The 16,430-nt window shown below is 38.2% G+C and overlaps 1 protein-coding gene across 3 annotated transcripts in view; it reads right to left on the bottom strand.

The window, feature by feature from the left end:
* CNOT10 (CCR4-NOT transcription complex subunit 10) overlaps positions 1 to 16,430 on the bottom strand; it is a 32,237-nt gene that overhangs the window by 2,204 nt on the left and 13,603 nt on the right. For all 3 annotated transcript variants that reach the window (XM_053998641.1, XM_053998658.1, XM_053998649.1), the window contains 9 exons: positions 16,171 to 16,320; positions 14,333 to 14,535; positions 11,627 to 11,748; positions 10,855 to 11,031; positions 8,162 to 8,242; positions 3,375 to 3,488; positions 1,911 to 2,041; positions 1,121 to 1,156; positions 893 to 1,020 (listed from right to left, as the gene is read on the bottom strand). In XM_053998641.1, coding sequence (XP_053854616.1) covers positions 893 to 1,020; positions 1,121 to 1,156; positions 1,911 to 2,041; positions 3,375 to 3,488; positions 8,162 to 8,242; positions 10,855 to 11,031; positions 11,627 to 11,748; positions 14,333 to 14,535; positions 16,171 to 16,320 — 1,142 coding nt within the window. The remainder of the gene's footprint in view (positions 1 to 892; positions 1,021 to 1,120; positions 1,157 to 1,910; positions 2,042 to 3,374; positions 3,489 to 8,161; positions 8,243 to 10,854; positions 11,032 to 11,626; positions 11,749 to 14,332; positions 14,536 to 16,170; positions 16,321 to 16,430) is intronic.

Here is a 16,430-nt window from a genome sequence, read left to right as displayed (position 1 = left end):
TAGCTTCCCATACACAACCATTTTTCAGCTATGAAGTCAATGAATTTACTGCAGATGCAGAGCCCCACTGTATTTTACATCCATGGGTAGCCTTGCACTCCTTTGGGCTTTACACAGGTGTTACAGAGCCCAAGCAGAGACACCTGCCCCATCATAAGAAGCCTCAGAAGGAAAAAGAGCCAGACAACTGCCTTAAGTAGTTGAGAGCCTCACAGAATTTCAATCTTCACAATTACTGTGAAGTAATTTGGAAGCTGATGTTTCAGTTTGTAGCTCAACAATGCATCCAAGAAGTCTTCCTGACAGGCAGGAGTGGCTGCAAAAAAAGAAACTTCATGACTGAAAGACATGGGTCCCAGCCATGAGAAAGACCAAGTGATGTGACACAGGCTAAGTGGAGACAGCATTTCAAAAGCAGTACTTGAGAATTCTTGGGACAAGAGGCAGACAAGGAGCATACTTCCAGCAGAATTGCAGTTTGTTCTCACAGCCCTAGAGATAACAGTTCAGATGGTGAGTTATTAAATTACATGGGAGGAAACTTTTCTCTGAATTATAACAATTACTACTAGACCATTAAAAAGACCACAGAAAACCCCAAACAAACAAGTAAACTTAAACGTGAAAAGGCCATCTTCCACTGTTCAGATATGACCTAAGGAAAATAAAACGCTGCCTATAGTGGTACTGAACTTCTTACATAAATAAGAAATTTAGAATTAATTTTGTTTTTAATAGAGACTGGTTCATAAAGACAGAAGAAAACCACCATCTCAGCAGGATCTGCAAATAAGCCTGGGCTGTGAAATCACCAGAATTCACTGTGATCTGAATGGCACTTCGAAGGAAGTACATTTGTCCCTAAAGCTGCCTTGAAATTTGTTTTTCATACCTGATGAAGACACTTTCGAGCTTTGTCATATTCACTCCTCAAGCAGTAAGCACTTCCAAGGTTAAATAACATCATTGTTCGAGCAGACGTGACTGAACTGGGGTAACACTGTGGTGTCTGCTTGCCAGCTGCAATTAAAAAAAAAAAAAATTATTTTTTCCTTACACTTTTATTCCAGCTAGCCAAGTAAGTTCTTGTTCTCTGCTGAATACAGTGGCTGGTACTTACAAGATTCCATTGCCTCATTCTCTCCTTTGTCAGATCCTGCAAAGAAAAAACAAACACAAACACATCATGCTCTGTGACCTTTTTTAAAGGTTATTACAAAAATAATACAAAGATACAAATTTTCTGCTTTCTTCACAGTCTGACATTAAAGGGGGAAAACAGATCAGTTTGCTCAAGAGTTTGTGTCATTCAAGACTTCCTGTTTTCAGTGTTGTGCTTTTAGATTTGCAGATGAGTACAGCGAGTTTAAACTGCAGGCATGTCACTGGAATCAGAGCTGTTGTAGACTCCACTATACAGATGGCTCTGAAGTACTTTTCTCTTACAGAATACACACTCCTAAAAAGAAGACTAATATATAGATTAACTAAGTTCTACTCACTCCTGTATCTCACTAAAGTAGACTACAATGTTATGACAAAGCCTTTAAAGACCAAAAAGCTGGAAGAGTTGGTATAAAACCCAAACTTAACCATAATAGCACATTTAACAAAAGCAGCTTTCAAAAATTTCCTTCAAACAAGTCAGAATACTACCATATACAGTCCTATTAATGCTACAGAATTAACCACCTCATAAGAATGACAAACAAGGAAAAGACACACCAAACACAAAGTGGGAACTGAAGCCAGGAAAATAAAACCACAAACAATACTCTCCCCCACCCTGTAATAACCTACAGGTCTTAAAACAAAATGTCTTAATCATCATTATATTTGTGTCTACAAAGTTAGAGCAGGAAGGCAGCTTGAAAGCATAACCAGTCATAATGAAGTGTGGATGCATTAACCTTGATCCTGCTCATTTGAAGAAATCCCAAGGGAAACATCAGTAACATTCTCGGGGTTCAAGTGAGTGATGGCATCAGATATTCTGTCTAGAGAGATGAGAGCTTCTGCTGCATACAAATGCCCGAGAAACCTACAAAAGCAAAGGGTCAGGGTACAAATGTCAGCACAGCCATCCCCACAGTTTGTTATTAGAGACAAACAATGCAGTTTTTAATGTGAGCACATGGGAACTATTACTGGGAACACTTGCATGGAAGTTAACTTGCTCATAAGGCATTGTCATAATACCTAGTTCTACCATTTACTGTTTTTAGGGATCCAAGTTATAAAAAAAAATCCACACGTGAATAATGACAATTCATCCATGCACAGAGTTTCCATTCCACAGAGAAAGTACCTTGGTGGGGCTTTATTCAGAGAATTAAGAAAAGCCACCCCAGAATATGGATAGATCTACAATTTAAAGTGTTACTTTATTTTACATTCAATAAAAATAAAGCACCTATTTTCCTGGGACCAAGATACATACCTCTTTGTCTGTTATTTAGCATTTCCTTCATTACGTAACAGTAACACAAAATTATGTGTTACCTTGCAAACTCCTCAAAGATCTTGCTAATACAATGACTGTGCAAAAGGATGAACTGCAGTAGTGTGAAGAACAGAAGCCAAAGTATTTAATTGGCATGGACCAGTTGAAAGCATGGTGTCAGCATACAAAAATAAGCACGAGTTACCTGGCCTTCCACAAGTACATTACCAGTCTTGAAAAATACTACTACTGTAAAAACCTCTGCTATCTTGTGCATTAAATGCACAGTGTCAGAAAGATAGGACTGAAGTTGCCTTCTTTGAATTTGCAGAGCTGTATGAGAACTGGTGGGTAGACAAAGAATGCACTTTGAATATCCTTCAAAAAAATACAGTGCCAAATGAGAGGTGAATAAGAGAAACTGAAGAATGGAATCTACATAAGCAGCAGTAGCAGGTGAAGTGATAATCCTGCACACACAAGATCTGTTACCCTGAGTGACTAAGCACACCTTTCCCTCTGAGGCTGTAGTTTCAAAAGTAACCTTTCAGCTGTGTGGGTTTGGGCTGATGTTGGCTACCCACAGCTGCACATCCCTGCCCCTTGTGCTGTGCCAAGCATGTGCAACTCTGTAGTGAATCACAACAGAGACCTGATGGTCCTGCTCCTGCATGGGACTCAGCTGGAGAAACAGTAATAAAAGCAGCAATTGATTCCAAATTATGTGTAATTCATACACAAAGGAAGGAATTCATGTTCCTGTGTGTCAATGGACATTTAGTCAGGGCTTCAACAAGAACAGGAGCAGGCCAAGCAATTCTTTGCATCAGACACAGATTTGGCAAGCAACTACATAAATTGGAAGCTTCAACTCGGAACTGTCCAGCAAAAAACAGAGCTGAGAAAGAAGAAATGATCCCATCAGACTTACTTAAGAGACCCTGAGAGCTTTGGTTGCTGCAGAAGTTTATCTGCATGATTCAATGCCATAAGGTTATCCCCCAAAGCCAGAGCCACATAAGCACTACATGCAAGGATCGAGCACCTGGAAGGAAACACAAAAGGGGAGGGAGAGACAGTCAGTATGTTAAATGGAGAATTCTGTGATTCCAAATACACCTGTTAAATCTTTTTTCTTGTTTAGTGCTGAAGAAATAAATCAAACTTTCAATAATGACTTCCCACCTAACTATGAAGTACAAGATTTAGTTTTCATTATTTATGGATTCAATTGTCCTACCCATATAAACCAAGGATCACCATGGTGTGCTCAGCAAGATTTTGCAGTTATCATAAATAATAGACTAAAAAAAAATGGACTTCACCATGTGTCATTTTTCTCATGGTTAGTTTCCCTTTCTCACACTCGTTACTGGTCTTGCCTTGGATTCTCATTTGTACTCCTCTGCCCTCACCTTCTGTTGTAGAGAAGAGTAGCAAATTTCTAGATTGCTAGAAAACACAATCTACAGACACAGTAGCTATCAATTAAGCTGTAACATATTTCACTCTTCTATTGAACAACATCTGCACACAGGGAGACAAACACCGGAGAATTTGGCATTTCCAGTTTTGTGTTCAATTGAGGGCTGTAACCCAGTGCCAAGACTCTGAGTGATCCACGACATTTTGTTGCTATCATAGACTTGCTTATCTTTCCAAAACCAGAAAATCTCTGGCAGTTCATTTAATGAAATCTGAACTACTCACATTTTCCATCTTCAAACAATAACCCCACATCAGGATGCCATCATTAGGCCAAGCTTCACACTTTGTAATAACTGCCCCCCTCTCCAAACACTGTTCTTGGGGATATTTTCCACTTGGTAAAACATCTTTCAGTGCAGGCTGCCTTGTCCTCAGGGCACAAGCCTCTGCCCATGATGCCCTGCTGTGAGCAGGACTCTGTTCTCCAGGGAGGACAAGTGGATGCTCTGAGTGGGGTCTCACGTTGGGAGCGACAGGAGGAGAGCCGTCAGCTCTCCCGCTGGTAGGCAGGCTATTATTGCGCCAGCCTTCTGGCAACTGTCAAGCCCACTTTTGGTCCAGCAGTAAGTCATGTAATTCATGGCAGGACCTGGGGTGCCTTTATTCCCCTTTCCCAGGAGGCATGCTCCTTAATTATGCACAAGCAGGATAAGAAACTTCTCCAGTGTTTCCCCCTACCCCCCACTTCCTCTCCACCGTGGCCAGATGTCACATCAAATCTGAACACAGACAAAAGCGTGAGAGAGGGAGAGGAAAGCTTCCCCAGCTCAAGTCCCAAACCTAAAATACTTCTGAAAGGTTGTGACTGGGGAGGGGGATGGAATGGAGAAAAAAAATCTCTGTAATAACAGCCTGCTTCTAACTAACCTCTTTTTGTCTCTGCCTCAAGGAAGTACAGCTTTTAAATCAGCAGAGATACTGCGCGTCACCAGCAAAATACCCTTAGACACAAGTCAGGGCCTGCAGAGTTGGTTATTACTGACCTTCCCATCAATGTGTGTTACATTACCCACAACTTTTTTAAAGCCTATTTTTATTTCTGTAAGTGTCAATTCAAACACAACACATGCTCCAATCACAGAACAGGATGAAACCTACTCCTCTGCTCTAAGCACTAGTCACTATTTGCTACCACATCAGAGCTGGCAAAAGCCTTCAGCAACAGCCATCTAAGGAGGAAAACATTCAGGTTTCCTCCCATGAAGTTGTGTTCTTGCACTTGGATCCATTGTTGAGTTGGCTGAACCAAACGCTCAGGAGAGCTGACAGCCAACCGGAGCAGAAGAATTGCACCACAAGGGAAAAGACAAACTAGTTTTTCACCCCGGTCAGGATTCTGACAAAACTCCACAGGTCGCCTTTGAGCACGGCAGACTTCCAGCATCACCGAGCCTCCACATGCCCTAAATAAAACTGCCTTTGCACTAGGAAAAAGAAAAATGTTTTTTTAAACTGCCAGATTATGTCAAACAGCCCCTTGTGTAGGTCTAGGCAACAGGATTTGTCAGCCCACACAGACTGTAAATTTATGGAACTCAAACTCCACATCTGACTTGCCTTATTTCTCAGGGAAATGGCAAGCCAGAGCAAATCCAGTCCTTCAAAACTTAGTAATGAAGGCACCAAAAATGACACTTCTAAACCATTAAGAGAACATCACTAATCTGAAATAATTTCAAATAGCTAAGCCCAACAATGGATACAAAATACCTACTTTTTATGTTTCAACACAAGCAAACAATACAAAATATTATTAAATACAGAATGCAGACTGTGCTTACTCCAAGGGGAAAATCAGCACAGCAAAGGGGAGATGAGGGAAGAACTACACAGTGGATAAGAGGGAGGAAGAAGAGAATGAAACAGGTATGGGTGATAATCACTGTAAGCTTCTAGTATTGTGACAGGGCCAAACAGACCACTGCAACCTTTAAATGGATAACTGAGGCAAAACTGATAAGTGTAGAGAAAACAAATGATCAAATGATTCCTTTATCTCTATCTGCTTTGAGGGGGAAAATTAAGGTTCTCACACAAACACCTTCAATCTAGGGAGAAAGACTACAACAAGGTCTGTTGCTGTCCATCTCAACTTTTACAATAAAATCCACAAAATTTTCCAAATGTAGAACTACGGTCTACCAGAACTTCTTTTTTCTTGATGTATCCAAATAGTGTTAGGTGGCTGTGGTGTGCTGTGCCTGAGAGCAGGGCAGGGGAATTGGCTTGTCCAAGGACAACAAGCAGCAAGGAAAATTGTTTAGAAGAAACTCAGAAGAAAAACCTGGAGTTTCTACTTCCAATGCATAAATTCTTAGCAATGATTGGTGTCCTCAGACTTCTGCTTGTTGCTTTTAAAACCTTGCAATTGAATTACTGCTTATTATAAGAAAAGTCCACTCAACCAGTCCACCAATTTGTGGACAAGTATCAAGCAATATATTGGACATGAAAACCTTTTCCTGATGATATTTTTAGCTTTTAAAAACTGTTTGGGGGCAAAGGTAAGTCAGGCATTTTGAACTCTCACAAGGATGCGCAACTGTATAAAATCATCCAAAAAAAGTCATTCACAGTCCCTTTTCAGTTCTGGAAGCAATAGTGGTTTTTCAATTCAGCAACTTACCAGGAAGAAATTGAACAGATTCCTTAGGATAATCCTTGACAACATCCAGAATTTTTTTTTCTTCATTTTCCCAAACTCAAAAAAAATTTCAGTTTTCTCACTTAGCTCCTTAGTAGCAAGGCTACAGGAATTTACTATTTATAATATAAATATAAAAGACTACTATTTGAGTGTAATGTATTTTGCTAGTTACATCTCCAGAAGCTTAGAAACATTTTCAGCAGAAAAAACTCACTTTGTAGCAATGTGGAGTCCTCTAGATTAAACCAAAGTGTGTAGTGAAAAAAAAAAATTTTAAAAAAAAAATCAATGCTTTTCCTTATATGAAGTTCTTTACCAGAAGCAGCTCACTTCTTGCTGAACTGCTAAGTTTTTCCTGACATGTTGTCAGATTTCATCAGTAGATAACAACAGCTGATTGTGAAAAATAAGACTACGTATTAAAAAAAAAATCAGAAAGTGACACCATGTAATTTTGACATGTGGCAGCCACATTTTCAACAGTCAGGAGGAGAAAAAACCCACAAAACCCACAAGCAACCCGCATCACTGTTTTTAATCCAGAGTGTTCTATTTCAAGTAGCACACTCTTGTACCACTTCAGAATAAGTAATCGACATTGCCTCACAGATTCCTCCTGAAGTGCTTTTAAATGAGTACAAGAAGATTTGCTACATGTAGGGGAGCAAAGGAAAGGTTAAGCTGGTCATTATAAAACATAGGTTACCTGGGGTTAGGCTGAAACAGAATGTTTACCTAAGAGTTCAAGTGGGAAATTATTGTATGTTTTGTCCATAATGGAAACTTAAAACAGATTTCTTTTTTTCTAAACAGGTGCAAGCTTTATAGTAAGAGATTTTCAACAGGCTGTAAGCCACCTGAAATAATTAACATTGCCAGTAAATGGTAATCTTGGGGAAAAATAAAGGGGCTCCAGATAACCTGATACTTATTTATACACACGTGAGTTATTCTATCTGGAGAACACTCAGATTCCTGAACAAGCAGTTTAAGGACTTTTGAGAACACATAAGAAATTTACAGTGAAATTTTACCTATATTTTTCCATTGTGAGAAAGTCAAATGCCTGGACAGAGGCATTTTTGCTTTCTATTTTATGCAAACTATGAATTTATTCCTGCTGAAAGGAACACCATTCCCATTGGCAAAAGCAGCTATGCTGCTTCCCACTTTCTTTCCCCATCCAACAAGCATATAATGTGGGCACTGAATTCTAAACAAGCCTTATTGTGGCTTTAAAGAGAAAAGGTACATACAGCAATTTCCACCCCCTTCCACCAACAGCAACAGCCATTCTCAGGTTTTTAGATTTATCCTTATGGGACTTGATATTTTCAGCTTTGCCCAATATATAACACCAAACTTACAATACTGGGATCAAACAGACTGATCTACCTAAGCTGAAATTCTGGATGGTTTCTATTTGTTCAGATTCAAAGCTGAGAAGAAAGGAAGCACACACATTTGAAAAAAAGATTACCAGCTATAATTCAACATCGCAGGTGGCTACAAAAAAACCCCTAGGAATCACAATTAAGGAAGAGGCTCTTTTTAATGGTGGATATTTTATATTATTTACTTGCCTTAAATTCTCCAATTCCTGTTTCTTCAAAGGCGAAGAAGGAGGAGCTGCAATGAATTTATCCCCTTCATGACTTTTATTGCTAGAATAAAAACAGTGCATTACTATAATAGATAATTTAAAAAATCTCAGTTTATTTATTCACTCAATTTAAAAGAACATAAATTCTGAAGCCAAAAATAGAGGGAGTTGAAGTTATTCACAGATTGAGGCACATGTTTGTATCCTAACCACTCTATTTGAGAAGGAAGAAGTGGGACACTTGCTGGAAAGGATTTGACTGACAGACCAAACAACCCACACCATTCTTCACAGCCTTGAGCTATTTTTGAAGTTCAGTGTAGGATAAGCATTTTTAACTGGAGGGACACAGAATTTGCTGAATTTGTACCTTCTCTTCTTTTAGCCTGTAAGAAAAGCACTAAACTAGTTTTCTCTCCAGACCTCTTAAAAATTAGTTACATAAACACTCTAGAAAGAGAGATAACCCACAAAGTGCTACAGCTTCCTTTAGACTTCTAGCTACCCTTTATTACAAAATGTCTCTTCTTTATTTTCTTTTTTTTTTTTCCTTTCTCCAAATAAAATTCCACTTTCTTAAAATTACACCTTGTTTTTTTAGGGGAAGCATTTGGGGAGTATCCATTCTATTTAAGAAGTATGAAACTTCACCCTCCAATAAGCTGAAAGAACCTCCTTCTGGAATGAGAATTGAAGAGACAGCTAATGGCTGTGTCTTGGCAGTGAGAAACATCATGGTCTAGAAAAAGATTTAAAAGAAAATTCAGAATTGAAACGGAATCAGTCCATTTAACAAGAACTTAGTTTATGAGTTTCATGTCTGTCTATTACAAATAGGTAAGATAACTCCAACATTCAAAACATACAGCAGAAATCTCCAAGGAAATTCATATTCAATACTGCTGTAGAGTACATACTTCATGCGTTTATCAAAAATCAGTTCAAAAAAATACCCTTAACCACTAAAAGTATTCGCTGTTTTCTTGTGAATAAGAGAAGAAACTGCCTTAAGAGTCAGCCTGTTCAATTAGTGGGATTTGCTTTAAAACCATCCTGGTCAATTAGTGTGATTTTCTTCAAATGCCTTGTATGTTTTACTGTTCTCTCACAGAGGTTCTCTTGTCAGAAGGAACAAATCCTTAGAGAACCTTTCAGAATGTGGTACAGAAATTGAAGAACAGCTTCCTTTGTTGGATATTTTGAAATTGGCAATGACTACAGGGAGATATGAGGGAGTCCTTTCTTTAGCTTTTTTTCAGCTGAAGAAGCATCTGGTTTTGAAAGCAGAAGGTAGCAAAGGATCTTCCCATACAGGGCATGTTTTCCTTTCCTCACTCCTACAAAAATAAACAAAAACCACCCCAATAGAAAACAAAAAAGGAGGTCTTGTCTGACTAAGGGCCACCACTTTATTTTCATCGCTGCCCCTCAGTGAGCCCCAAAACCTTAAAACTGAAGTCCCATTTAAACCAGAGAAGCTTCATCTCAATGGGCTGCATATACACTTGCCAGAGAACCTCCAACCTTAGTAAAAAGAAAAAAAAAACCTACAACAGACAACCGGACAAAAATAAAAACCCATAACCACCCTCTCCAACTTTTAAAAATCATTTGGTCACTTGACAAGATAGATTGTAATTGGAAAAACAGGATTATAGAGAGCTGCTTTCAAGTATTGTTGCAAACAGTAACAGCCGCTGACCCTCAGTCTATCTGCAGACAACCTTAGAATACATGAGGATGCACCTTGTGCCTACACAACACAGTATGTGTACAGTCAATCCTGCCTTGTGAGAAATGGATCTTATCTTCTTAACATCTATCTATACTCAGGTCTGACAAAATCAGCGTGTTTTTTCATTACTCTCTAAGTAGTTCAAGTTCTACCACAGAAACTTTTTCCAGATGAGTTATCATAACATTTCCCCTCAAAATGGTCTTTAATGAAAGTTCAGACTATGATCAAAAATTACTCTTTAAAAGGAATTCCAGAATGTATGAAGTGATCCAATAAATTAAACCATCTTCTTTTAACATCCACTGTCTACAAATTACTTTTTCTGAAACTTTATTAAGAGAAAAGATTTTTCTTAAATTCTTTTCTGCAAAATATGATTTATTAAGCAATAGCTCCATACTATTACTTAATGAACCCTACTTACTTCCTAAATCCAGTTTCCCATTTTAATGCAAATACAACAAAGCATACTAGGGATGATGAATGTCAAATCTGATCATGGGGAAATGTTTACAACTGAGTTTCCAGATATTCAGATATATACTGAATCAAGTACATGGCGCACGTGCGCTCACACACAGAATCACTGTAACATGAAATTTCACTTACAATTAGAGAAATACCAATATGCACAGCAGGAGGGTGTGGGAAAACATAACATTTGCAGCACAGAAAAAAAGATGGCCAAGGGAAAAAATAATTTCACTGTCTAATTTAATAAGAGTTGATAGGGACAGGCGGCATCAACTCAGTATTTTATTTCTAAATTAAAACAACAAGCGGCTAAACAATTTCCTTGAACATACCAACATTATAAGAGACTTTACAAATATGTTCTGTTTTTCTGCTGGCCAAACAAGGTAAATTGCAGACACAGACTTTCAGCCCAGAATTATTCTGGACAAAAAGAAGGGTTTATATTCAATTCTGTTTACCTGCATGCTTCACTGCTTTCAGTGTTTTCTGTATTTCCCCCCAGCTGATTATTAGTTTTAGATCCATTTTCCTGCTTGGGCTCCTGTTGATCTTCTGGCAGTAGCAGCAAGGCATTTCTTAGACAAATCGCTGCAAACTCCATGCTGGCTACAGGTATTGCTGAGGACTGCCCATCACTTAAAGAGACACAGAAGTTGACCAATAAGTAGCAATCCTACTAAATTAAAAATAAAAGTAAAGCTCCAGAAATATCTGAATGCAGAGAAAACGTCATCCTAAAAATGTTAAATAACATTTTAATATACCAAATTCAATTTATTAAGGTGTAGTATCTTGTTGTCTTTACATATTGAAAATACATCACAATGCCCAAATAAATTCACTAGATTTTTGATTTCACTTACTGAAGTTTTATGGCAGAGCAACTAGATTCTTCCTGCATTTTTCTAAAGTGGATTACTGAAAATATACTTTTTTTAGTGAGAAAAAGAGGACAGATTCAGCTATCTGAAAATAAAATTTCAGGTAAGTAAATTTTAAGCTTTAATTCTCATCTTACTTACAATAAACACACAGTTAAGCCCTCTGCTGGCTATCACAGAGGAGGCATAAAATTATGTTTAAGACTCACCAAGCATTTTAGCATGCCTGTCTCTTCACTGCATGAATGTAGAGTTATTCCACAACAGTTTTAAAATCTCTGATAAACAGATATATAGCCTTAACAAAGCTATAAAAACAAAATAAATAACCCATGGAAAACATACTCACTTATATACAACATTCTGTATGGACTGGGATGCTAGGACTATCTTACGGTGGTAGCCTTGACCTACTATTGATTGCACAATTCCCTTTTTGCTGGGAAGACCTTTAGTCTCTTGTTCTGATGTCTAAAAGAAAAAAGGGGGAAAAAAGAGCTTAAATAACAAGGCTATTGAATGAGAGCTTGACAAAGTAAGTGAAGGCCGAAGGAAGACCTTGAACCCTGCTAAAATATAAGAATAATGGATACAGTTTTAAATCTAAAGTACAATGAAGGATCAGGCACCTTCTATTGTCTTTGTGTTGCAGAAGGGTTTTACTGCACACAGTGTAAGCACAGATTAGTTCTGACAGCTTGTCTGATAGCCTACTGACCTAGTTTCTCCTCTGTTTTGAAAGCAAAAGAACAATGAACCAAGTCATATTAAAAGAACTGACAGAATATCTAAAAAGAAATAATTTGGTCTGCCAAATAACATTCAGACTTGGCACTGTAACGCTTGCCATCTTCTCTCCCTGCTTACACAGCATTCAAAATGCTCTTTGGAAAAGCTGCTCCCAAACTGTTCCATGGGGAGCACAAAGCTGAACAAAAACATATGCAAAGATACATTAAATTAACTTGTTTAATGGATTGTTGAGTATGCAGACACATTCTGGGGGTCAAATGAACTTAAAGTACCCTCATTGTCAGTCCCAAGAATTATCTCTACACCATGTTTACTGGTGTATGTTTCGCTGTTTTACCATGAGCCATCTTAACTTCATTGGTAAGTTTAGTGAGTGATGAAGAGTTGCAGTTTTAAGAAAAAAACTTATCCTAAATTTGGACTTTCAATAGGTGTCACTTTAAAAAAAAAAATTATCAGAATCTATTGTAAAAATATTGACATATTAGCATTTACTACCAAATAAAAAATACATATACCGAGTTTGGATATGAAACACATATTTCAAAAAAGGTTTTTGAAATGCAGGTATATTAAAGGGAATCTTCTTCCATTTATATTTTATGCTTATAAAATACTAAAGTGGGTGAAAATTAGCGTCAGTGAAATTGTTTTTCTGCATGGTGTTCAGAGCATAAATATGAATCTATGCTTAGATATAAAGGAATACTACTGCAAATTGACTTACAAGGTCAAATTGAACATATTATTGACTTTAGGACCTCATTTGTCATGTTGCAAATCTAACAACTTAAAGACACTTTATCTTTGCCTTTAATATTAATAGCATCAAAGGTTTATTTTTTTTCTTTTAAGATTACAAATTTAGGGAACAACAAGCTGGTTTTTTGACATGAATTCAAGCTCTCTGGTACACCACACATCATGATAACTGCACAGGAAGAAAGCCTCAGGAACCTGGCATGATCTACTACTTTGGCTAGTCTGAAGTAAATAGGGAAGTGCCCCATAAAGATCTGTATTTCCCATTTCCAGATTGCTAAACACTGTCCTTGTAAATGGAAATCTTAGCTTTGGATTTTTGTCACAAAACCACTAATCCACTCTCATATTCAGCTTTTCATTAGAGATGATCAGATTTGTCTTCTTTATCTATTTGTGACTTGCACCCAGTAGGATTGATACAGAATTAATTGCAAAATTAATATGAAGAAAGCTGTTCTTCCTGCATTTGCTGTGCTTTATAAAACTCAAGTAACTGACAACAAGTAACACATATAGAATCACAGTCAGTCCAGTTTTGACCCAACAGTCTTGAATCTTCAGTGCTCTGCCTCTGAAATTGGTATACAAGCAAACCTCTGCTATGAAGTTGTATCTTTTGTAAATTCTCTGAAATAGAGATACCAAAATATTGAGTACTGTTCAAATTCCCAAGGGAAAAGTTATTAATTTTATATTTGGATAGTGTGCAGTAAATAAATGTACAGAGGCCACCAAGAGAGGAAAAACAGATAATTCATGGGTGGAGGGAAAATAGAGTGAATATAGCTATTTGTTCAATTCATCTCACACATCCTGTGTAAGGAGTTAAATTGGCATACTGTGGGAATAACTGCATAGGATCATGCAATTACAAACGATATCATCACTCCCCCACACTTAAGGGGTGAATTACAGTTTTACAGGGAATCATTACAGTGTATCTTAATTTCACAGATGTACTATTTAGGTGCAGATTTCTCTTCTAATAGCAAACGATCCTGTCCTCAGCCCTCTGAATTTTATCATATAGGTTTATCCTAAACATACATGGATCAACAGGTTGAAAACAAGATGACATGCAGTATGCCTGCCATCAGTAGGTTTCCACCAACTTTTCCACGAGAAGAAGGTGAAGACTTAGCAATTAGAGACTCAGTTTCCCAGCAGGTGTGATCCCAACAGCTTCAGGATGGAGAAGGCTGATCTCTGCTTCCTCAGCCTCTGTCACTTTCAGGCTACTCACACTACAAAGTCTGACCTCACTTAATCTTTAGTGGACAATAGTGAGGAAACAATGAAACTTCAGATGAGCTTTGGCTGCACAAAGAGAAAAAGACCACATGCAAAGAGTTCCCTTCACCTGTTGCAGCTCCAGATTAAACACATAAAAATACATATACCTAAGAAATAATTAATCTGGATTTACAGAGGTGTCACAACATCAGGCCTTCAAAATACACAGCTTAACTCTAGGTATTAGTTCTACCTTTCTGTAATCACATGCCATTCTTTAGAAGAATTTTCCAAAGCCACTTACCCCTTTATTGGCAGCAATGCAGCATTCTGCTATTCTCAGCCACAGACGAGGGTTTGAGTGATAAACCTGGACTGCCTCAATCAGGCATTCAAAGGCAGCTAAGGGCCTCCCAATATGCAAGAGCTGAATTCCACAGTTATAGAGTAACTCATACCGTTTGTTAGTCAGTAGTGTACACATGGGTCTCCCTGAAAATTTTTTACCTGCAGAAAAGGATTACATCATATTGGATGTGCAGCTCAAGACAGCACAAAACTCTAAGAGGAAGAGGGAAGCTGTGAGAAACACCCCAAAGCTACCAAAAGCCTCTCTTATTGCTGAAATCCACTAACCTCCCTCTGTAAATTTCTTTCATACCAAAACTGATTTCAAATACAAATTAATTGTATTCTTAATGAAGACTGAAGTACATTAAATGCTAACCTCATACGTTCCTTATCACACAAGCTAAGTGTTATACAATAGTACTGAATCCGAGATTTGTGAGAATACACACATCTACACGCATTCCAGAGAAAACAGATTCCAAAAGAAAACCACTTTGCTGTTAACAAGCATAAAACACTTTCTGTATTCACTTTAATACCTAAGGCTACACTTAGGTCCAGGGGAGAAACAGGAAAAAAACAATAAAATGTCTAATAGTGAATATATTTTAGAGAAAATGAGAAATGAAAACAATGATAACTTCATCATGAAATGATGAAGACTGAGTGATGAGGCCCTCTATAGTCAGATAGGAGAGGTCTCACATTCACATGCCCTGGTCCTGCTCTCTGGGACAACACAGAAGGGCATAAACAATCCAGGGGATTCCAGGAATGTGTTTATGATAACTTCCTTCTCCAAATGTTGAAGGAGCCAATGAGGACAGGTCCTATACTGGACCTCGTTCTCACCAACAAGGAGGGGCTGGTTGGGACCATGAAATAGTGGAGTTAAAGATCCCTAGGACAGTAGGAAGTATGCACAGCAAGCTCACTACACGGGCTTGACTTCAGGCGAGTAGACTTTGGCATCTTCGGGGGTCTGATTGGTACAGTACCATGGGATACAGCCCTGAATGGAAGAGGAGCACAAGAAAGCTGATAAATATTCAAGGATCACCTCTCCACCTCTCCCAAGCTCAGGAGTGATGCCTCCCAATAAAGAAGCTAGGCAAAAATGCCAGGAGGCCTCCTGAACAAAGAGCTCCTGGACAAATTCAAATACAAAAAGAAAGCCTACAAAGGGTGGAAGCAAGGACCAGTAACCTGGGAGGAATACAGAGAAACTGAGAAACCAGGGACCAGGTTGGAAAGCTAAAACCCTGACAGGATTAAATCTGGTCAGGGACATCAAGGGAAACAACAGAATCGTCTATAGATATGCTGGTGATAAAAGGAAAACTAGGGAAAGTGCGAGTCCCCTCCACAAGCAAACAGGAGACCTGGTTACTCAGAATATGGAGAAGGCATCCTTCATGTCCTGATGATTCTACACATTGTCAGCAGGACTATAAATAACCTAAGCAAAATAGGTCACAAAAATATTTTTTTTTCTCATACCTCCCTAACTGATGGACAAAGTCTATAAACAAGGGAGAAGTAATTGTCCCAGCACCATGGTACATCAAGAAAAACAAAAAAATAAAGAACATATTTAATTATCATCATGTATTTCTGCCAACAGCAACTACATCCTTACATCAGGTTATCATCAAAATTCTCACCCCTCTTACCCTGCCCTCCACAAAGAGATGGAAGGGGAATTTTGCTGATAATTACTCAAACCTTCTGTTCTCTATTTCCTAGACTTGCCAACCCCTCTTCCACCATCTGTTTTAATCTCTTGCTTACCTGGATCCGAGCTGCCCGTTCCCAGCTGTGCACATGCGTTATCATTTTCTTGCAAGGCTTTTTTAAAGTAAAAAATTCCTAAATTGTGTTTTCCCATTGCAAAATGGATGCAGCCAAGATTGTTCCAGAACATACACCTTAAGCATTCACCTAAGAGAACAACAAAAGAGCATTTTCAGAAAGTGAAAGTTGTTGCTAAGCCCACAAAATGCTCCAACCACTTTCTCATGGGCCAGCATATTCTGGCAGTCTATTAAACA

This window comes from Vidua macroura, chromosome 1, assembly GCF_024509145.1.
Source record: "Vidua macroura isolate BioBank_ID:100142 chromosome 1, ASM2450914v1, whole genome shotgun sequence".
In the NCBI taxonomy this organism is placed as follows: domain Eukaryota; kingdom Metazoa; phylum Chordata; class Aves; order Passeriformes; family Viduidae; genus Vidua; species Vidua macroura.
This window is presented reverse-complemented; position numbering and strand designations above follow the sequence as displayed.